Raw genomic sequence first — 24,553 nt, forward strand, 5'->3', positions numbered from 1 at the left:
TTGAGATGCATTGTTGTGGTTTATCATCTTTTAATTTTTTGGTAACACGCTATGAACTGAAGTAGTGACTTGTACAATGATAGTCGCTTTGGATCACACTGTTCCTGAGTAAAAAAATTAATAAGAAATAATAAAATAAGACAAAATTGGCCTGTGTTGACATTCTCAAAAGTAGTTGCTTGCGAGATACTGACAAATATTCTCAGAGTGGAAATACAAAATCCGTCTAAGGAAGTGTAAAGACACCTATCATATCTGCATAATGGAGGCAACATCTGTGATGTGGAGGAAAGTAGAGTAGTGCCACCTCTCTAAATGCCTCTGTGAGCACATCTTCTGCTATTATGAGAACAAAGAACTCATAACAGTTATGTTCATCTGCTCATTAAAACTGATTTTCCACAGGAAGTATTTGTGAGGTTAAGTTGCAAGATCTCATGTGGGCCAGTGCTGCATCTTCCTGTTTAATATCCACAGTATGTTTCACTAGCACATTGATGAATAAAAATTTTACATCAAAGCTTGTTTTTAATTTTAAAAGTGTGTTATGGCCCTACCCTTTGTACTCATTGTGAAATATCCAGGAACGACTAAGAATCTGTAGCTAATTCTGCATGTCTAAAGTATAAACATTTACATAATTTAAGGAATTTGATAATAATGCAGGCTTTTCGATCTGAAAGCTTGCAACATCTCCAGTCAGGTTTATGTGCCTGTCAATGACTCAGCACCTCTACTATTTGGTGAGTTGTTACTTTTACTCCTTAAGTTATTTATATTTCACTAAGGACTTCCCAAACACACAGATATCAGTTTAAATATACTTGAAGTGTTCTTTAAAGGAATTTATTTATAATTGTATATTCCATTGTTCATTTAATTCACTCAGACTCACTCTAGTAGCCAACTATTCAAACTGAAGGTTATAATATTTGTTGGCGTTACCTAGGGAAGAAAAACCTTAAGTAAATAACGAACTTTGTATTCCTGTACCATAACATTTTGAGACATCTATGAATGTTGTTAATTTTCTTGTATGTTACTTAACAATTGAAAGATCCATTTGAACTCTACATGACTCACTTCGCTACACATTTGGTAGACCCATGGCTCCAGCTGAGGCGACCACCAGAAGCGAGTGAAGGCTTTTGGGATTCTGTTTACATTATGGTAGCGGAAGAATATCTATCACATTTTCTGCCTTGTGCACCAGGTGCACAGGTGCGTCCACATGTGCCAGGTCCTGCATTGGCAGTACCATTGGTGCGACATACTCCAGTGAGGTAATCCCTTTGGCAAGTTCTCAGTAGTACATATATACATTGTTTCTTCTAGTACAACAGAATTGTTTTCATATATTAATGGTTTTATTCAGGACGTGAGTGATCATTAACAAAAGTTATCATATTGAACTATTCAGTAATATAAAATTAATTTTCTCCAAGTGGGTTTCCCATTTTTGTCTGTGTTGCTGGATTGTATCTTTCAGAGTGTATGTTTTCAGCTCCTGTCCCATACCTTCACTCTTCTGCATCCCATAGACAACTGAATAGCAAAAGCTGACTATGACCATTATAAAACTGAAAAATTGTTTGGAATCAGTGGATGATGATAGATTACCAAAAGGAGGTATTGCGATACCATGTAGTTAGGTATAAGTATGTAGAAGCACCTAGTTTGTGAACAAACCTATTTCCCATTTCCCTTACTTGTCTAACCACCCCACAATCCAGCTACAAGGGAGTCCCCCTCTCATTATCCAATATCACCCTAATGTAGCCAGTAGCATCCTAACTTAACTGCAGTCTCCACCAGATCTTTGACTGCCTGGAATGAGGAACATGTTTCTCTTCTCACAATTCCACCAAAATCTCCTCCCACCCAATCAACGTAATATCATGGTCCATCCACGTGCCACACCTGCTCGCAATCCCTTCTCTATAGAAGATCTGCCTTGGGTCTATCCATCTAGCATATCCTATTCCATTCCTGTCACAGGCATATCCCATTCTATCAGATGCAAGTCCACTGGTGAAAGGTAATGCATGTTGTTAGCTGCCCAAATAAGATGTGCGTCCTTTGTACCCCACAATTTACATTATTTTGATTGTGATAAAATAATGCTCCAGTGTTCGTCTTTGGCACATTGTTGTAGAAGTTATCATAGTTTCAGCTAAGTAAAAAAAAGGCAAATGTAATTTGCAGTTTAATTTACATAAACAAGTTGACTTTCAAATTTTCCTTTCCGTGAAACTGCATATGCCAGATTCAGGTGTTGGTTCAAAATTCAAGATTCCAATAGTTTATTGTTTTGCTTCATCTTACATTGATCGTGTATCATAATACAATGTAAAATTTAGAACATCGTGAATGCTGTGGAAAACGTGTTCTATTATTGTCGGTTGTATGCCTGAAACATAAATTGTGTCTTTAAAAACTTTTTACAACAGTATCCTCATTCGAAACACCCATTCCCTAATTTTGTTGTATTATCATATCTCTCTCTCTCTCTCTCTCTCTCTCTCTCTCTCCTCTCAAATTTTCATAAGCTGTGATTGCTGTTTACTTAACCAATTTCATATTAAATTTTCATTTGTGATTTAGTTGCTGTAATGCATATTATAACTAATGTTACATCTAGTTTTTCCTTAAAAGGAGTTTATATTATCTGCACTTATCATAAAGTAATACAATTTTGTTAGTGACTATCACCTCATAAAAGCTTCAGGAAACTAGTAACTTTGATCCTAGGTTTGTTGCTTATGCATTTTGCTTACCATCAAACTGCTTTAGTTCTTAAAGGAAGTTATTAATATTTTTTGCTTAACAGATTAAAAGAATATCAATAGGGTTATTTTATAGATTTTTACAACTCTTTAAAGCATTGCACTAGCCACAATGCAGCTTCACTGTGAATGCTGTTCTTGAATCCAGGGTAGGTTAGTTGACATTCATAAGCAGCAGGAAATCACCATGACTGCTGTCCAATAATTAGAAGCTCCTGCAAATGGGCCTAGTGGGAGTGGTCGCAAGAGTTCTGTACCAAATGTATACCAAAGATGTCACACATGCTATCTGCTTGAGTGGATCCTGTTTCCTCTGCAGATACATACAGGATATCCAGGTTCCTCTACAGTTACATACAGGATATCCAGGTTCCTCTACAGTTACATACAGGATATCCAGGTTCCTCTACAGTTACGTACAGGGTCTTACCATCACTCATCCACTTTACTGTCAGTGACTTGTCTGTGGCAGGCCTAGGCACCTGTACAAGGGAGAAATGGACCAAGGAGAACTCAAGATGTTATACTGATCCCCCTAACCAATTACTTAAAGGAGCTGTCTTTCACTGAAACCAGAACTGAGCCTGTAAGACCCACTTCACCTGTTGAGAAACCTGCCGTGTCCTATGTCAAGAGGAAGTAAATTCAGAAGGGTAGGGGTCTATGAGCTGTCAACACTTCAGATATATGGTGAATAATGATATCCCTTAGGGATATGACAGCAAGGGATGTGAAGGAACACTGATGGACTCTGTGTATATGCCTGTGGGCCTCATTCACCATTTTGAAGAAGCTGTTCCACCAGCCAGTCAGGAAACAGGGCAATCAACTGCAGATCTTGGCACACATGGGAACAAAGAATGCCTGCCATCTGAGCTCTGAAGTCATACTTAAATCATTCCAGCAACTGGCAGAGGAGGTTGAGAAGATCAGCCTTGCACAGGGATGTGCAACAAAGCTCACTATTTGCAGCTTTGTCCCAGAACTGATTATGGCCTCCCAGTTCTAAGTGGAAGGATTCAGCCAAAGAAAAAAGGTTCTGTGACAAGCTGGGCTGAGACTTTCTGGACTTGCACCATTGTGTTGTGAACTGTTGGGTCCCACCTAAATGGGTCATGCATGCATTAAATATCAGAGGAGGTTTCTGCCCAGGTAGCATTTGGGGTGCATACAGGTAGTTGTAGGGGACTTAGAAGTGATTCAAAGAAATGGCCCGTAAAGGTGAGAGTACTAAAACCCTTGTGCTTAACTGCTGAGGCATCCACAACAAAGTGTCAGAATTTGAAGTACTCCTAAAAACTTTGGAGCTCCTTTTATACTAGGTACAGAAAGCTGGTAAAACCTGAAATTGATAACAGCGAGGCATTTGGGGGAAGTTTAAGCGTATATTGAAAGGGCAGGCTAACAGTAAGTGGGGATGGTGTATTTGTCACAATAGACAAGCAACTCAAATCCACAGAGATAGAAATTGAAACTGTGTGTGAGATTGTGTGGGCAATATGCAGTATCAAGAGTGGACACAAACTTGTAATCAGATTCTTCTATCAGTCACTAGACTCACTTCCAGATAAAACACACAACTTTTGAGAAAACCGAAGGTCAATAGTAAGTAAGTTCACCAATCATATCATCATCATTTGAGGAAGTGTTAATTGCCCGATAATCACTTTGAATAATTAAAGTTTTGGGAGTTTGAATAATTACAGTTTTGTGTGTGGTGAGCATGACAAGGCATTCTGCAAAACATTTATAAATGCATTCTGTGAGAGAACATATTGTTCAGTGGCCCATTCATGATGGAAGCAAAAAACAGACTTGACCTCTTTGAGGATGTCCACATTGGAACTGCTGTCAGTGCACCTCTGCAAAGATGAGTGATATAAATATTAGTGTCAACGGTGTTGAGAAACAGTGGTTACCAACGTACAAAGAGCCACTAAATCAAGTAGAAGAATTAACATTTTCAGCAAACTAGATAAAGAGGCAGTAGTGTCGTATTTCAAAAAGGAACTTGAAGTATTTAGCTCTGGAGAGGAGCATGTAGAAGAATAGTTGGCAGTGCACTTGATAGGTTTGTATCTAGTAGAACAGTTAATGTTGAGAGGGACCCTTTGTGGTATAGTCACTGCAAATAAACTTCTAAAGAAACAGAGACTACCACATGATAGATATAAAACAAAGCATAGGGCTTTAGATAGAGAAATACTGAAAAAAACACATTTGACTGTCAAGAGGGCAATATGTGAAGCTTTCAGTGATTACCATAACAGAACATTATGGAAGGACCTGTTGCAAAACCCAAAGAAATTTTGTCATATTTAAAGGCTGTTAGTGGCACCAAAGTTAGTGTCCAGACACTAATGGATGAAACAGTGGCTGAAAATGAGGGTAGAAAAGCAAAGACAAAAACACTGAACTCTGTTTTCAAATATTCTTTTACAAATGAAAACCCAGGAGTATTGTCTCACCTCAACTCTTGCACCACTGCGAAGGTGAGGGATGTAAATATTAGTGTCAATGGCATTGAGAAGCAGCTAAAATCTGTAAAATTGAACAAAGCTCCAAGCCCCTGCACTGAAGTTGTGGCCGAGTTAGCCCTTGTTTTAACTATAATCTACCATAGATCGCTTTAACAAAAAACTATGCCCAGTAACTGGAATAAAACACCGGTCGCAACCGTCTACAAGAAGGGTAGCAGAAATGGTTGAAAAAACTACCGTTCAATATTGTTGACGTATATTTGTAGTAGTATCTTAAAACATATTCTGAGCTTGGGCATAATGAAGTATCTAGAACAGAATGACCTCTTCCATGCCAACCAGCATGGGTTCCAGAATTATCAGTCATGTGAAATTCAACTCTCACTTCCTCAAGTGCCGTACTGAAATTTTTGTATCAAGGTAGTCAGGCAGATGCAATATTTCTGTTTCTGAAAAGCATTTGACTCAGTACCACATCTATGCTTATTATCAAAAATATGATCATATTTGGGTATTAAGTGAAATTTGTGACTGGATTGAGAATTTTTTGGTAGGGAGGATGCAGTATGTTATCTTGGATCAAGAGTCATCGACAGTGGTAGAAGTAACTTGAAATGTGCCCAGGGAACTGTGTGGGGATCCTTGGTGTTTATGTTGTATGTTAATGACCTTGCAGGCAATATTAATTGTAACCTCAGGTTTTTTGCAGATGATGTAATTATAATGAAGTACTGTTTGAAAAAAAAAACTGTAGGTATGAATATTCACTTGGCTCCTCATAAGATTTCAGTGTGTTGCAAAGATCAACAACTCACTTTATATGTTCAAAAATATAAAATTGTGCTCTTTGCTGAAAGGAAAACTGTAGTACCAAATGACTAAAATATCGATGAGTCGCAGTGGACTGGTCATCTCATACAAATACCTGGGTGTAACACTTTGTAAAGATGCAAAATGTAACAACCACATAGACTCAGTCATAGGTAAAGCAGGCGGCAGACTTAGAGTTATTGATAGAATATTAGGAAAATGCAGGCAGTCTACAAAGCAGATTGCTTTCAAACCATATACAGTAAAGGGCAGCATGAGAGGTCACAGGTTTGTCTGGCATGTGGGAGAGCATCACAGAGATGCCAAAAGAAATGAATTGGCAGATGCTTGAAGTAGACGCAAACTATCCTTAGCAAGCCTGCTTACAAAATTTCAAGAACTTGCTTTAAATGATGACTTGACCAGTATATTACAACCCCCTACACATCACTTCCATAGTGCTCGTGATGATAAGATTAAATTAACTACAGTGCACAGAGAATTTTAAATAAACGTGCTACCCATGATATTTGTGTGAATGAATTGGGAAGAAATCCTATTAACTGGTACAGTGGGAAGTACCCTTCGCAGTGCACTTCACTGATTTGCAGAATGTGAATGTAGATATAAATGCATATGAAAGCATTGCAGAATGTGAATGTAGATATAAATGCATATGAAAGCAATCCTGTCGTATACAGATTTTACTGCAACTTCTGTATGTGAGCTTGACCACTAGCACCAACACCTGAATGAAAGGATACAGCCAAACTATGACCAACAGCATTATTGATTGTCCAGTTACAGGACATGCTGCTGAGCACAATGTGCTTGACTTTATTGTCTGCTTCACAACCCACACAATCTGAATGACCTCCACCCCTGAAATACCAATTTCTCTTAAATCACAAAGATGGGAACTGTACCTTCGACAAATTCTTTGATACCACAGTCCTCCTGGCCTCAGTTTCCACTAGCCCCTATCCCCCACCCCACCTTCTCTCATGTCCCTGCACCTCTAACTCCATTCATCTACATTAACACTTTTTTCATTTTCTCTATCCTATCTCCAATCTCCTCACCGATTGCCAATCCACCCCTCTACTTTCTGCTTTGTGCACCTTCTGGCTTGTTCCTCGCAGCAATCAACTCTTCTTTTCCTCCACCTCTTGAAATGCAGCAAGTTTCAGACAACTTAACGTTCTGTGAACAACCCTTAATTTTTTTTATTATGTGCTAAATTGCAATGTCTACATTTGTTTGTCAAATTTTCCCATTCGTGAAGTATTTTAAATTCTTGTTATTATATTTATAAAGTTATCAATTTGGACCATTGTGTGGAGTTGGTTTTGCATGAAGTTCGTTAGCTCACAAGATCTCCTAATTTGAATATTTCGTAAGTTCTTCACTGTGCAATCTAAAAGTCAGAATTTAATCTTCAGACCCAACCATCTAACTAGATTTGTTGCCCAGTTTCTGCAGATTTTGTGAAAGTAATTAGTTTCTCTCAGAATTAGATATTTTAAAAGTTACTAGTTAAAAAAGATCAGACCTGGGGCATCACCCTTCATTATTTCATGTGTTATTTCTAAAATTGCTTTCAATAATATTGTAGTGTCAAGTTTTCCAAGTGTGATAGTGGTTTTAGATTTGCCATACCCTGTATTTTAAGGGACATAGTCTAAATTTTAACTTTTGTTAATTATTAGTAAATGGCAGCAGTATTATAATATGGGGAATACTATTGTGGATTAACTTAGGATAGCAAAGCATTGGTGAATTATTTTATAGCTACATACAAAAATACAAATCGTTTTGTGCATGAAAGCATTACTCGTAAGAATCTCATTTGATTGACTTTATATTATAAGTGGTGAACAAAAAGTTTCTATTTGAAGGCTGTACAGTCCAGAATAGGTACACCAATCAGATAAAATTGCCATGGGCATTGAGGCAGTCATCCCACCATTGCACCAGGTTGAAGATACCCATTTCTTAAAACATCATGTCCTGCTGCATGCAGAAGTCCATAACTGGCAGCTGCACATCGTCAGGCAACAGGAATTGTTGACCCTTCATGGCCTTTATGGGCCCAAAGGCATAATAAATAGTTGCATGGAGAGAGGTCAGACTATAGGGCAGGTGCTCAGTTGTCTCCCACTTGAGTAGGCATAATTCCGGCATTACATTTTTGATAAGGGGATGTACATTATCATGAAACAGCAGCGCCATTCTGTAACAGTGGTTTTCAACAGATCTGCTGTCCCATAAACATTCTTCATTTTCTGGAGGATGTCATCTGGATTTGGTCCCTTGGATGCCAAGGAAAGAATAGCAGTCTGTTGGTCCTGTTTTGGTGCATTTAGTAATAATGTTGCCGTAGGTTATATTTCCACATTTACTGCATACACGTCAGAAAGACATGAATGCCACACTAATCCCTTCCTTAGATTTTGGTGCTTGTATACCTGCGTCAGGGTTGGGCTACATTGCAGCAGTGCTCTCAAATGGGACCTTTTTGATTGCTTCTTATATTTACTTTTTCATATTATGTTTCAAATTACCATTTACCTGTAAATAACAACAAAAACCATGAAGTAGTTAATGTTCTATTCCCACAAGACAACTCCACATGACAATGGACAAGACAGTAGAAAAAACTTATTGTAGTGGGTACACTAGCCACAGACTGGCTCACAATAATAACCCAATAAAACACGTACAGAGGTAAATATGTAACTGTGTTAGAGCTGGCTGCACCTGTCTCTCAAAGCTGTTGGCCAGCTGGTAGAGTACACGGGTGAGAGGCTATGTGCACGTCCACGTGTGGTGGCTTCTGTTGCTTCAAACTTCTGACTGCACCTGCCGCTTCTATGGTGTGCCTTACAGCTGTGCGCCTCAGTCTCGGATGTGACTCTATGCATGTCACTACACCACTCTTCCCTTTGGGTGGGGGGGGGCGGTGGGGGGGGGGGGACATACTGTTACTGATTCCTAGGACAAGCTGTGGTTGGCCCCATGTGGAGACGGCATCTATGTACATGGAGGCCTTAGCAGCTAGAGGTGCAAGAAACCCACAGTCGGTGGAGTCTGGGGACACAGGTGAAAGTAGCCAGCATGTGGAGAGCCCTGACACTTCCCTGTTGGAGCATGAGATGACAGAACTGGCGACAGGCAGTCTTAAGTTGGGGCCCATGACAATGTCCAGCGTCAGTGCATAAGGGAGAGGTCAAAGAGCTGCAGGCTAAGGCTGCTCTTGTGACATTGGACTGGTGAGGGATATGCACTTTGGTTGGAGTACCAGCAGAGCTGTTGCTGGAGCTTGCATAGACATAGGCTCTTCATGTGGAGGTACTGCTGCAGGTGGAAGAGGAGGCTGGAACCCTTGCAGGTAGGTGACACCCAGCAATTGGTGGTGTGGCCAGGACAGGGAGATGGGTGCTCACCCAGATGTGGAGTTGATTTCAATGGTACTGGACCTCCCAGACCACTCTCTGTATACACACAGCGGTCATTTTGGCGCATGGTGACTGCAATATCCAGTGGGTCACCGACCAAAACTATGCATCTAGACTGCCATCCCTGCCATAAAACCCAATACACCAGAACACGATGGTGGACAAGAGCCAGGATGGAGGAAATGGAGCAGTGTCCTGGCTGGAGCCTGTGGAGGATCTCTGCTGTGTTATGGGAACCAACAGGAAATGTGTGCAAGGCTGTCAGAGGAATTTAATACCCCTTTGGCAGGGGAGTCTTGCAGATATTTTTTCATCTTAGCCGTAAAAGTGTGAACCATGGGCTCGGCCTACCTGTTAGATTCTGGGTGAAAGGGAGTGGAGTGAACATGGTGAATCCTGACCACAAATAGAATTCATGAAATGCCTGAGATAGGAAGTGGCTTCATTATTAGAAACAGAAGTAACCAGAATACCTTCCACAGAATAAATTGTGGAGAGAGCTTGAATAGCGTCTTCAGTTGTGACAGGAACACTGAACCATGTATGGAAAATGCGTGAAAACATGTCAATGACAATCAGCTGGAACAGATTCAGAAACAGACCTGCAAAATCTACATGGATGTGTTCCCAGGGTTGGATTGCTGGAGGTCATGTAGAGAATGATGTTCTGGGAGCCTTGTTGACTAGCACACTGGGGACATACAGCAGCCAAGCTCTGAGACATCTGCATTCCCATGGGGTAGGGATCAGTCCCATGCCATACTGCGAGGCATCTGGAATCAAAACTGGTGGTTCGTTAGGATCGATGGTAGCTAGACACGGTGCTATACGGAGGCGTCCCTTCAACATGGTGAAGACCCAGTTGCACACTGGAGACCAGAAAAAGGGAACACCTTTGCATTGAAGGAGTTGCAGTAGGTGTACAATGGTGGACACCCTAGGAATGAACAGGTGGTAATGGGCAATTTTCCTATTGAGTAGCACCATGGTTACTGGCCGTGGCAGAGATGTCGAAAATTTACTGTCCAAACTCGACCTCTGCCTCTTAAATACTGGGCCACCACACATTGCAGTGTTGCTCATGGTAGTTACTCAGCCATTGATTTATCAATTTGTAGCCAGGACTTCCCCATCTCTCCACTGCAGAGCACATGACGACCTGTGTGATAGTGACACTTCCCCCATCTTCCTGTCACTCCCCTGGCGTCATGCCCACAGTTGCCTACCCAGATGGGCTTTAAACTAGGCAAACTGGGTAGCCTTCACCTCTGCTTTCACCGTTGAATCTCCCCCATGTGGTGCCATCGATGTTGTGATTGAACAGGTCATTACAACTATATTTTGTGCTGTGGAAAATCCGATCCCCCCCCCCTGCAGGTCCAGGGGTTAGAATAGGCCCCGTTCCTGCCTGTCGTAAGAGGAGACTAAAAGGAGTCCCCAACATTTCGACTTTTCTGTGATGGTCCACTCTCAGATTTGACCTGCACCTTTTCCAAATTTCTGTTTATAGTGTGTGCCAATTGGGGAATGACGCCTTACGTGGTGTATTTTGTTTGTCCATTGTGCCCCCAGATCTTGCATGCTCTTTATTGTCGTGTAGCGGGCTTTGCACCCAACGTCTTATGGGTTACCTACTTCTCGTCTCCTGCTCCGACCCATCCTTCGCACCCACGACAGTTCTGGACCATTTCGGCACCCAAAATCCAGCGTGGTAGCCAGTCAGTCGTGATGGGGTTGTCATGTACCCTCTTGGTGGTAGCCCCCTGACAACACAGGGATCTCACTGCTGATGCCAGAGCTGAGACCTCCCCACGTATGCCAAGGACTAGATGCCCTTCCTTTCGGGGGCACCAGGACTCCTGGCAAAGGCCACCCCACCAGGTGGCCCTTGCTGAGGCTGGGTGGTGCCCTTGGGTGGCATCAGTGCTGATGATGTGCAATGAAATGGGTTAAATTGAATGAAGCTGGTGGTTGCTCAGCCCCAGCAGTCTCAAAGCAAGTAAGGAATGATTTTGATGCTGAGACCTACAATTTCTGATTGTTCCCCTCCCTGGCCACACCTTGGGAGGTTTGTAGGGCGACCAGGTCTCGCGAGCCTTATTCACCTCAGTACGTAGTTTGCAGCAGGACTGATGAAGCGACCTTTCAGGCAATGAAGCTCCAGTTTTTTGTCGACCATCTTGAAGGTAGGTTTGGGGAAGTGGTAGCATTGTCCAATATGTGCAGCAGATCGATTTTGATGCAAACGGCCTCACCAACCCAGTCGCGGCTGTTGCTCACTTGTGACAAGCTGGGTGACATCCCTGTCCCGATTACGCCCCATAACAGCCTTAACAAGGTCCAGGTTATTATTTTCCATCGCAACCTCCTTTTTCAGTCGGATGAGGAGCTACACGCCAACTTAGAGCGACGGGGTGTCCACCTGGTCCGGTGCGTGCATCTGGGACCAAAGACAACAGGGTTGCTACTGGTGCCCTCATCTTGGCTTTTGAGGGTGCCTTGTTACCTGAAAAAGTCAAGGTGAAGGTTTACTCTTGTGACGTGAAACCATACATACCTACTCCTATGCGGTGCTTCAAGTGCTGGATGTTCGGCCACATGTCATCTCGCTGTACCTCTAGTGCCACATTCAGGGGTTGCAGTCATCCTCTGCACCCGGGCGCTCCGTGTGTGCCTCCTTCCACTACTGTCAACCGCGGGAAGCACCACTCGCCCTGCTCACCTTACTGCACTGTTCTCCATAAGGAGCGGCATATAATGGAGATAAAAACCCTGGACAGTCTCACCTATCAAGATGCAAAGAGGAAATACGAACAACTTCATCCTGTTCAAATGACTACATCATATGCTGCGACTGTGACTTCATCGTCCCCATTGGCGACAGCTGTCCCTGTGTTTGTTAAACCTCCAGTAGGCTCCCAGGGCCGCACCGACTCTTCCACCCATGTCCATGATGGGGGACGCTGCTTCTTACGGTGCTCCCCAGGTACTTCCTTTGAGAGACCTACCCCCAAAATTGATGAGGATATCGGACCCGGCAAGAAACCTGGCAAGAACCCACTGGAGGTGGACAGCTACTGCCCCATTAGCCTCACCAACGTTCTGTGCAAGTTGCTCGAACGCATGGTGAGCCAGAAGTTGAGTTGGCTACTTGAGTCTCGGGGCCTTCCGGCTCCGTCTCAGGGTGGGTTCTGTAAGGGCCGCTCTGCGACCAATAATCTGGTCTGCCTGGAGTCTGCCAACCGTACAGCATTTGCCTGCTGTCAGCATCTGGTTGCCATCTTTTTCGACATGCGGAAGGCATACGACACAAAATGGCAGCATCACATTCTCACCATGCTTAATGGGTGGGGTCTTAGGGGCCCGCTCCCGATTCTTATTCAAAATTTTCTGTCGCTTCGTTCCTTCCGCATGCAAGTTGGTCCCTCCCATAGTTCCTCCCAAGTCCAGGTAGAAGCCAAACACATGACACTTAGTGCAGGCAATAATGATCTAGCAGTCAATTTGGTCTGTACCAGGCATGTCTACAGCATCAAAGAGTTGAAGGATGCTGAAAAAGAAGTGCTACACACAGATGTTAGGAATTTATTATGTAAAAAGGTATAGACATTTTGTGTGTGTGTGTGTGTGTGTGTGTGTGTGAGAGAGAGAGAGAGAGAGAGAGAGAGAGAGAAGTGTGTACAGTGAACATAGGAAAAAAATGTGTGTTGGCATTTTCAGGAAGAAGGCTTCAGCTTAAAGCTTACTGTGTAATAGTATTTTTTGTTGTGCCTGTCTGCAACTCGGAGTGTCATCTTTAAGGGGCTCCGGAATGCCCTATACTTGCAATGTTAAAATAACGCTTATAAATTACATCTTTCCTCACAAAGTATTTGAGGTAGGAAGTTGAACTTTTTACAGATTATTTATTGGAATATTGGCTACAACTTAACACAGGGATTTTACAAAATTTTAGTTCAGTTATTAAAGATGATTTTTTTTTTCAATTGTAATGAAAATTCACAATATTTTTTGCAATTTTTTATTTATGTATTCAAAAATATACAGTTTTTTGGAAAAAGGCTGTGTTAAATTATGCAGAAGGTACTGTGTAACATTTACTGAAAGTTTGAAACAAATATGTTTGGAAGATCCTTAGAAAACATGTAATTAGTATGAGAAAATAAAAGTTTTGGGAATCGAGCGACAAAGATTGGATTAACTTTTTAGTGCATTCCAGGTCCATAGGATGGATTATCTTCATCCTCTGCAAACTCCTCCTCCAGCTTCCTCTTGTTCCTCCTCCTGTTTACTCTTGCTTGTATTTCTAGACTCTTTACAGCCCTGTCTGCAGCCCGAAGGCGTTCCTTGTCTAAAACAAGCATCGCTTGTACCATGTTAGAACCTATCTTCATTCCCATATTTCTAAATACCTTGCACCTTACAATGTTCCCATCATTGAAAGTCGCAACAGCATCATACACACCAAAGTGAAGTGTTTCTATTCCAACAAATACAGTCTTGGGGATTCTCGACCATATAACACTATTTACACTTTCATTGGGATTTTGAGTTTTTCCGTGAATACACTTTTTCAACAGTTCAGGTGCTGCTAAGTCTCTGAAAATAGGTTTTATCACCTCCATTATTGCATGAGGCAGACTATGCTTATGAGTGTAGACTTCACCAGTTAGCAATCCTTTGTTATATTTACACCAATGTCTTCTTCTTTGGGACACAAGCTATGTTGGGGATTTTCATCATCTTTATTGTTTACAGTAATAACACATACCTTTGGCTTCCCAACATTTCTCCTTTTCTTAAAAGCCTTCAGAGGATTTCTAATAACTTTACTTTTACTCATTATTATACTTCAACAAAACAGAGACTCAAGAAACAGAATTAATTACGAATATTTTCGAGATAACGACAGAGTAAATAAACATGAAACAATCGACAATCACACCAGCGATATATATTGAACCATCACAGGTTAGCCACAACACATACTTTATCTCACATCACTAAAATGTACCTGATGAACACGGACGTTAATAATACCACCATTTGACAGCAGTTTAACAGCGCCACAGTGGGTCACGCCCATGTAGAACACATTTCAAAAAAAATTTAAAAATAGTTGTAGTCTTCGGAATTGAATAAATTATATATCTATTAAAAGGTAATAGTCTGCAGATTCAGAAAACGCAAAAAAGTAAAAATTGAACTTTTCATGATTTTGAGCCTTTCCGGAGCCCCTTAAGGTGTGTAGCAATCTATCCTTTTCATAATTGTTGATATTCCAAGCTGGATTTTCCATTGTTCACTTAAGTGTATTGTTTATTTTTTAGATTTCGAGTCATTCAATCGTATTACAAAATGTTGCTTTCCTTCTTTCTGAAAATGCCAACACACATTTTTTTCCTACGTTCACTGTCCACACTTATTGTTTTACACAAAATGTCTATACCTTTTTACATAATAAATTCCTCACTTCTATGTGTAGCACTTCTTTTTCAGCTTCCTTCAACCCTTTGGTTCTATACACATGCCTGGTACAGACCAAATTGACTGGTAGATCATTATTGCCTGCACTAAGTATCATGTGTTTGGCTTGCCCCTGGGCGAGATTTACCAGACGGGCCTGCCTTGCCCTGCACTGAACATTTCTGGGGTATTTTATGTGATGCCTTATTATCTCGCTCCAAGATAAGTCACCACTGAGAAGAATGTTATTTTATATTTAAAAATTAGTTTCTGACTCTGAAACATCTCTGCAAATTTATGGTTGCTACGGATCCATAGAGATGTAAATATGGGTTTTTCTTCAATAGTGTGATTCAGTTTTGGTAGCCCAGTCCAAAAGTTACTGTCACTTTCAGATTCTTTGGATTCGAAAGAACTACCAATTATATTTCTTGTTGAAACTTAATGCTCTAAGGTTATACCAGCTGATAAAGGCAGCATAGGACTGTTGCTTTCAGAATTGTGGAGGAGTTATCACTTATGTCAACTTTGAATATACCCTGTACATCATAAGAATAAACCTGATGTAAACATGATGGCTTGTATTCTTTCATGTCTCTTTGAATCTCAATGGATTTTGTTTCACATGGAGCAGAGGCCAAGTTGTGTCCAGAGCAGTGAAGTACGGCCATAAGGATACGTTTTATGCTGTGTTACATGCATGGAGACTGAGCGATATACGGGACAACAGCTTTACCAGTGCATTTAACTTGGACAGCACTGGCCAGCCAGCTGTTCCAACAAACCTGGAGTGATGTGAGCAGTTGCAGTTCAGAAGTAAAAAGAGATGAGCAAAGAAACAATACAGCTTCGAATCTAATTTAATTTTTAAAGAGAGTGAATAATATTCAGCAAAACTCCAGCACTACCACACACTTCTTAGGTGACCAGATGGAAAGCATGAAATGCTCTCATTCTCATCTAACATAGTATTCCAATTACAAACAAGAGTGACGAAAATTCCTAACTTAAACACGTGATAATTTTTGTGAGTGAGTAATGTGTGATGCAAAAGTATACTGCTGGGATTTCACCATATTGTTGAATACTGAAGCCACTGAATGTGTTAATTACAGTCAGTCTTTTGGTAAACTCTTGACTCCTTCCTTATCCAAATCCAAGAAATAAATTTCGGTTGCGGAACTGTCATCTGCTACATTGATAACAAGTCGATCAACAACAGAATCTAAAAAGCTAACCAGGCGCCGCATTTTCTCCTCTTTTTTTTTATGATGTTGCATTCTGTATCCCACCAACATTCGCAGTGACATGAAAAAGCTGTGTGCATTAATTCCAGTGCATCTGGCAGCTTACAGTCTTGTTATTCCTCAGGCCAAATCTCTTAACTTGGCTCCAGATCAGTTCTGTTGGGTTCACATTGCAATGGCACAGTGGCAAATGTAAAAATGCGGAATTTGTATGGCATAAAACAATGGGCATAGTCCAAATAGAGAGCATTTGGTTTCTCATTTTTGCCCTAAAAAATTAAATTGTTATATTTTCTTAATTAAGCAACCTTTATTAACAATATGAGATCTCATAAAATATTGAATATTAAGAATTTATATTTGAAACGAAAAAAGGAATTTCGCATGCAATATGTAATCAGAAATAAGACATGTGTTATTCATAAGAAATGATGATGAATTTTACAATTATGCGTTATAGGTATTTCAGATTGAAAGGAAATAAATATGACTAAGGCGAGACATGAACCAGCGATAGATGAACTACACTCGATTATCCATCTACTGCGCTACCAATTCCACTATATATCCAATGTATGTTACTAACTCATCTCAACTCAACTAAATACAGTCCCTCGTAAAACTCCAAAGCCTTTTTTTTCTGTTAATTTATCAAAAACATTAAGAACATACTTTCTCGGCACTTTTTATTCGTGTTCCATACGCATGTTTCACTACAGAACAAGAATCAGCCTAAGCCATTTTCATACTGCGTATTAACAGCTCGACAATCGGAGCACAACAGTACAGAGACTGTGTCTGTACATGATTTTTGAAATAAAAGTTACATAGCTAAAGCAAGATTAAGAAAAACTTCCATGGCTGTTAATACATTAGAATATCGTAAAGTTTCATTTAACGTAACTTAGTAATAATATATCTAATACATAAATAGGACCTACTTCAAAGATCGTAACACCACCATTACATGTATGTTATGGGATCCGACCAACCATTGCATTTGTGTTTGTTCACATCAAGTTTAATCTTACGATGAACAGAGTGTAGTTTGTCCTCACTGAGCTATTTCTCAGTGTAGCTACAATGCCTTGTCATTTCCTTTGTGGAATGGATGGTGAAAAAAACACTGACGCCAGTCCTCATGAACAGTGTATCGTAAAGCAAAGTGGAATGCAGCAAAGCAAAATCACAACGAAGTATCCCAACAAATCTTAGCAACCAGAACTGTGAAAATCTACTGTGATATGGGGTGAAATTCTGATGTATGCTTAAACTTGTCAACAGCATTCAGGTGTCGAGGGGTGGCACATGTGCACCCCTCAACAGCAACCAGTGGCCATCGTGGAAGCCAGAGGTAATTTTTCAGTAACACTGAATGAAAACCGAGGGATCACATGTCCACTTTCCAAGAGCACCTGGAGGGCTGTGGAGCATGACCAGTTAGCTCGTCTAGGGCTGTCATATGATTAATTATTCATTTTTCTTGAATTTTCCTTCTTTACATTTTTGTTCTTCATTTTCATTACCTTATTTTGTCGCACTAACCCACATACCTTTTTAAAAAAATATATATATATAAAAAATAAAAAAAAATCACCTTCTAAAATTGATGTTACAGACAACACCAAAGGTAACATGCCCTATAATACTTATTTAAGTTATGAGACAATATTGTGCCTTTTGATATACATGAGAAAATAATTGTGATATTTGAAGACTTTATTGATTAATTTATTTCCTCCCTTTTCCCCTGCTTCTTAGATGCAGAGAAAGTTGCCCATCTAAGTTGTCATTTGCATTTCACTTATCACAGAGTTAACATAATACACACTGTGAAAAATAGTTTATGGACATGCGCACCCAAAGAATTTGTAGGAAAATATTACCTTTAGTCAGTGGATGGCAAACATGTTAGAACATTTAGTCTGATCAAAAGTTACTATTCATTTTTCATCAGCAAGATCTTTTCTCTCTTTAGCCTGATTTGCATTTGTAAATGCTAACTGCAAATTTGTATAATGGTAGATATGGGTTAAAAAAAGTTTTGTATGGTATTGTTGGTTGATACAGATCACAGGGCATGGTCAGCCACTTGTTGGAAGGGACATTGTTCCTCCATGCTTATTCACCCCTATCCATGCAGATATGAAGACAGAAGAGCATGAAACCCAGAGCCAGCACATAGCCCACATCTCCTGGATAGCACCAAGGGAGCCACCAAGCTTAATGACTGCATCCAATGGATGGACCACAATCAAAAGTATCACATGCCCTCACTTCATGAGAATTGCAGAGAGCTTTTGAATTTAATACAGGACATTGACACAAAGAATCATAAGAAATTATACGCTACCAACTCTCCTCTCCTCCTCTGCTGGCCAAATACAGGCAGTGAAAATGTCAGCCACTGCTAGGATTCAAAATTACTTAACTCTCAGATGAGTGCCACCACACAGCCTTGCATTAGCAATCTTGACTAAGGAGGTGGGTGTAGATATTGGTTCATATGGGAAAAAAGGCATGGTTTGTATGGGAAGGAAGGTGACTGTGGTGTAATTAAAAAATCTATGAATGTTGTTTGGGTTTTGCAAGTAAGTTTTATGAATACTGTAAACTGCAATTAGTGATCCCGGCAGTGTTTCGCAATTGCTAAATATATATGGAATTGGATAAACCTAATCTCCTTCTCTCCCCTTCCTTCTTTCTGTCCATCTCCTCTTCCTCCCTCTATCTCTCTACATCTCTTCCCTCCATCTCTCTCTGTCCATCTCCTCTTTCACCCTCTCATTATCCATCTTGTGCCACCATTCTGTCCATCTTTTCTTCTTCTCTCTCTGATCTTTAGCCTTGTTTATTGTTATTGCCAATGACTCGTTGATTGGGAATTGACATTGCTTAGAATAAATGGGTAAATGGTTGGGATCATTGGTGCATGGAGTGTGAGACACCTCTTCTGTTGCTGGATCTGTGAGGATAACAGCTTCATTGACAGTATTTCACATAGTTTTAATCTGCAAACTTTGGATTTTTCAGATTCTGCAGTAGTTTTATAACCGTAAGCCTGTAAATCATAAATACAACTTTCCTGTTTGCCGTGAAAACTGACTGTGAGGAAGAAAACAAAACAGCACATAGTTGTGTAAACAATTTTTGTTTAAAATTATATATATGTGAGGCACAATTTGTCTGACAGTTAAATGCCCTGCTATTGTAGCGAAAACTGACTCCAAGAAAGAAAACAAAACCACACGTTTTCACAGCACAGCATTTTCTTCTAAATACTTGTTAGAGTACCAAGTAAAAATTTCAAGTAAATAGCTCAAGAGCTCCTAGAGATACTTTCTAAGTTTCCCCTTTATATATTCATCACCATCTTCCTTTCAAGGATTAGGCTATTACCTACTCTCGAACAAAATCATTCCCATCTTTTTCGAGGTCTTCTGATATCTCTTTTCCCATTCAGCTTATAGTTCAGGATTTTCTGTGGAATACTGTGATCTGGTGCAAGGTGTTGTCTCCAATCTTCATGATATTTTTGAATTTTTTCATTTGTGTTGAAAATATTTAAGTCTGTTCTAATACAGCCATTTCTAATCATGTCTCTCTTTGTGTAGCCCTTCATTTCTTTTAGGAACCTTGTCACTGCTATTGGATCTCTCCCTTCTACCCTCTCCCCCCTCTCGCTCTGCCTCTCCCCCCTCTCGCTCTGCCTCTCCCCCCTCTCGCTCTCCCTCTCCCCCCTCTCGCTCTCCCTCTCCCCCTCTCCCCCTCCCTCCCCCTCTCCCCCTCCCTCTCCCTCTCCCCCTCCCCCTCTCGCTCTCCCTCTCGCTCTCCCATCTCTCGCTCTCCCTCTCCCCCCTCTCGCTCTCCCTCTCCCCCCTCTCGCTCTCCCTCTCCCCCCTCTCGCTCTCGCTCTCCCCCCTCTCGCTCTCGCTCTCCCCCCTCTCGCTCTCGCTCTCCCCCCTCTCGCTCTCGCTCTCCCCCCTCTCGCTCTCGCTCTCCCCCCTCTCGCTCTCGCTCTCCCCCCTCTCGCTCTCGCTCTCCCCCCTCTCGCTCTCGCTCTCCCCCCTCTCGCTCTCGCTCTCCCCCCTCTCGCTCTCGCTCTCCCCCCTCTCGCTCTCGCTCTCCCCCCTCTCGCTCTCGCTCTCCCCCCTCTCGCTCTCGCTCTCCCCCCTCTCGCTCTCGCTCTCCCCCCTCTCGCTCTCCCCCCTCTCGCTCTCGCTCTCCCCCCTCTCGCTCTCGCTCTCCCCCCTCTCGCTCTCGCTCTCCCCCCTCTCGCTCTCGCTCTCCCCCCTCTCGCTCTCGCTCTCCCCCCTCTCGCTCTCGCTCTCGCTCTCCCCCCTCTCGCTCTCGCTCTCGCTCTCGCTCTCCCCCCTCTCGCTCTCGCTCTCGCTCTCCCCCCTCTCGCTCTCCCCCCTCTCGCTCTCGCTCTCGCTCTCCCCCCTCTCGCTCTCGCTCTCCCCCCTCTCGCTCTCGCTCTCCCCGCTCTCGCTCTCCCCCCTCTCGCTCTCGCTCTCCCCCCTCTCGCTCTCGCTCTCGCTCTCCCCCCTCTCGCTCTCGCTCTCGCTCTCCCCCCTCTCGCTCTCGCTCTCCCCCCTCTCGCTCTCGCTCTCCCCCCTCTCGCTCTCGCTCTCGCTCTCCCCCCTCTCGCTCTCGCTCTCGCTCTCCCCCCTCTCGCTCTCGCTCTCGCTCTCCCCCCTCTCGCTCTCGCTCTCGCTCTCCCCCCTCTCGCTCTCGCTCTCGCTCTCCCCCCTCTCGCTCTCGCTCTCGCTCTCCCCCCTCTCGCTCTCGCTCTCGCTCTCCCCCCTCTCGCTCTCGCCCCTCTCGCTCTCGCTCTCGCTCTCCCCCCTCTCGCTCTCGCTCTCGCTCTCCCCCCTCTCGCTCTCGCTCTCGCTCTCCCCCCTCTCGCTCTCGCTCTCGCTCTCCCCCCTCTCGCTCTCGCTCTCGCTCTCCCCCCTCTCGCTCTCGCTCTCGCTCTCCCCCCTCTCGCTCTCGCTCTCGCTCTCCCCCCTCTCGCTCTCGCTCTCGCTCTCCCCCCTCTCGCTCTCGCTCTCCCCGCTCTCGCTCTCGCTCTCCCCCCTCTCGCTCTCGCTCTCGCTCTCCCCCCTCTCGCTCTCGCTCTCGCTCTCCCCCCTCTCGCTCTCGCTCTCGCTCTCCCCCCTCTCGCTCTCGCTCTCGCTCTCGCTCTCGCTCTCGCTCTCCCCCCTCTCGCTCTCGCTCTCGCTCTCCCCCCTCTCGCTCTCGCTCTCGCTCTCCCCCCTCTCGCTCTCGCTCTCGCTCTCCCCCCTCTCGCTCTCGCTCTCGCTCTCCCCCCTCTCGCTCTCCCTCTCGCTCTCCCCCCTCTCGCTCTCGCTCTCCCCCCTCTCGCTCTCGCTCTCCCCCCTCTCGCTCTCGCTCTCGCTCTCCCCCCTCTCGCTCTCGCTCTCGCTCTCGCTCTCCCCCCTCTCGCTCTCGCTCTCCCCCCTCTCGCTCTCGCTCTCGCTCTCCCCCCTCTCGCTCTCGCTCTCGCTCTCCCCCCTCTCGCTCTCGCTCTCGCTCTCCCCCCTCTCGCTCTCGCTCTCGCTCTCCCCCCTCTCCACCCCTCTCCACCCCTCTCCACCCCTCTCCACCCCTCTCCACCCCTCTCCACCCCTCTCCACCCCTCTCCACCCCTCTCCACCCCTCTCCACCCCTCTCCACCCCTCTCCACCCCTCTCCACCCCTCTCCACCCCTCTCCACCCCTCTCCACCCCTCTCCACCCCTCTCCACCCCTCTCCACCCCTCTCCACCCCTCTCCACCCCTCTACGTCCTCTATGCCCTCTACCCCCTCTCCCAGCTTTCACTTCCATAGGATAATGCAGGAACCGTCATTTTATAGAATTTCATGATGCTCTCTTATTGTAGATTATGGCCCAGTGTTTTGCTAATGGTACCACAGACAGCTTGAAATTTGTGTATTTTATTTTCAAAATCAGAGTCAAAATCAAAACTTACAGCACAGCATAAACAAAAGATGTGACACGCTTGTTGTAAAACTGAATTATCGTAAACAGTTTTTGATCTGACTGGATGTTTTCCTCAGAATGTGATTATTTTTGTTTTTATTGCTACAAATTTTAAAGTTGTACTTCTTTCATGTTTTGTTCCGCTGATATACTGATCTTTGGAGGTCATCTTCATTCTTTTGAATAATAATGATGTCATCAGCAAACAAAAGTACATTCAGGTATTCGTCATTTGTTATTTTTCCCCCTGCGGGTTCGGGGGTAAGAATAGGCCTGCGGTATTCCTGCCTGTCGTAAGAGGCGACTAAAAGGAGTCTCAAACTTTTCAGCCTTAATGTGATGGTCCCCTAAGTGGTTTGACCACTAGATTTCAAAATTTTCTGTTAGTGCGTACCATTTGGGGAAGGACACCTTATGTGGTGCATTCTATATCCATCTTGCCCTAAGATCTGGCACAACCGATATTGTCATGGAGTTGGCCTTACACCGAGCATCCGGCCACATCAGCTGCAGTGTGTTCCGGGTGCCATACGTGCCCTCCATTATGCACTTCCATCTTCGCACTCATGACACATATGGATATTTGACACCCGACATCCAGCACGGTAGCCAGTCCGTTGTGGTGGGGTCGTCATGTATCCCCTTGATGGTAGCCCCCTGACTACACAGGGATCGCACTGCTGATGCCTGAGCTGCTACCTCCCCACGTATGCCGAGGAGTAGATGCCTATCCCTCTGGGGCATCGGGACTCCCGGCAAAGGCCATCCTGCCAGCTGGTCTTTGCTGCGGCTGGGTGGTGCCCGTGGGGAGAGCCACTGGTCGGAGTGGGTGGCATCAGGGCGGATGACCCGCAATGAAGCGTGGTACATCATCTTTCGCTGGTAGGCCTCCACCAGCAGTCTCTAAGCGATCGAGGTCTAACCTCAACGGCAAGCAATACAATCAAAGATCATTTCCCTCCCTAGCCACTCCATGGGAGGAACGCATGGCTAAAGACAGCAGTGGAGATTATTCACCCCAGTACCTTGTCTGTACGCGGGTTGATGGTGAATCTTTTATGCCAACCAAGCCTCAGTTTTTTGTGGAGCATTTAGAGGACAAGTTCGGGGAGGTGGAGGGCTTGTCCAAAATGCGCTCTGGGTCAGTTCTCATCAAAACAGCATCCTCTGCCCAGTCATGGAGTTTGCTCGCTTGTGACAAGTTGGGGGATGTTTCAGTTAGCATCACGCCCCATAAGAGGCTCAACATGGTCCAGGGTATTATATTCCACAGGGATATTCTTCTGCAGTCCGACGATGAACTACGCACCAACCTAGAACGACGAGGTGTTCACTTCGTCCGGCGCGTCCATCGGGGTCCGAGGGATAATCAGGTAGCCACCGGTGCCTTCATCTTGGCCTTTGAGGGTGATGTCTTACCTGAAAAGGTCAAGGTGATGGTTTACCGATGTGATGTGAAACCATATATCCCTCCTCTTATGCGGTGTTTTAAATGCTGGAAGTTCGGACACATGTCATCTCGCTGTACTTCCCGCATCACGTGTAGAGATTGTGGTCATCTTCGCATCCCAATACTTCATGTGCCCCGCCTCCTATCTGTGTTACTGCGGAGAACACCATTCCCCCTGCTCGCCACACTGTAGGATATTCCAGAAAGAAAGGAAGATAATGGAATATAAGACCTTGGACCGCCTGACCTACCCCAAGGCTAGGCGGAAATATGAGCGGTTACATCCTGTGCCAATGCCAACAAGTTATGCCGCTGCTGCAACACCGGTACGATCCACTTCCGTGTCATCACGTACAGTTGCCTCTCAGCTATGTCAGACTTCACCGGCCCCCTTGGTTGTGGGGGGCACTTCACTCCCTGTTGCTCCTGCTCCATCTACTTCAGGAGCAACACCCCCCAAACCATCGGGGACATCAGTTCCCCCTTCCCAGCCGGAGAAGCGTAAGACTTCTTTGGCTTCTCTCACCAGGAAGGGGTCCCTTGGGGACCTCCCTTCGCAAGTTCCGACCAGTGGAAACGCGGACACCTGCAAGTGGCTGAAACAACCACCAGTCCCTGGTCGTAGGGCCTCGCGGTCGTCGTCCGTCCCTGAGATTGACCCAGTGAAGCCCATGAAGCCTGAGCCACCGAAGGCACAGCGGGAGAAGCCGAAAAAGAAGAAAGTCCCCAAGACCAACTACATTGCGGTGGCACCCGAACCCACCGCTTTCTACAAGCTCTGCGTCTGAGGACAAGGTCGAGATTCTGGCGTCTGCTGAAGACCTGGATCTCGCCGGTCCCTCAGACGCCATGGATGTCACTCGTGCGGGT

At 44.1% G+C, this 24,553-nt stretch overlaps 1 protein-coding gene across 1 annotated transcript in view; it reads left to right on the plus strand.

The window, feature by feature from the left end:
• LOC126192160 (sphingomyelin phosphodiesterase 4) overlaps positions 1-24,553 on the plus strand; it is a 211,558-nt gene that overhangs the window by 23,235 nt on the left and 163,770 nt on the right. Inside the window, exon 4 of the mRNA XM_049932584.1 lies at positions 1,058-1,283. Coding sequence (XP_049788541.1) covers positions 1,058-1,283 — 226 coding nt within the window. The remainder of the gene's footprint in view (positions 1-1,057; positions 1,284-24,553) is intronic.

Source organism: Schistocerca nitens, chromosome 1 (genome assembly GCF_023898315.1).
Source record: "Schistocerca nitens isolate TAMUIC-IGC-003100 chromosome 1, iqSchNite1.1, whole genome shotgun sequence".
Taxonomy (NCBI): Eukaryota; Metazoa; Arthropoda; class Insecta; order Orthoptera; family Acrididae; genus Schistocerca; species Schistocerca nitens.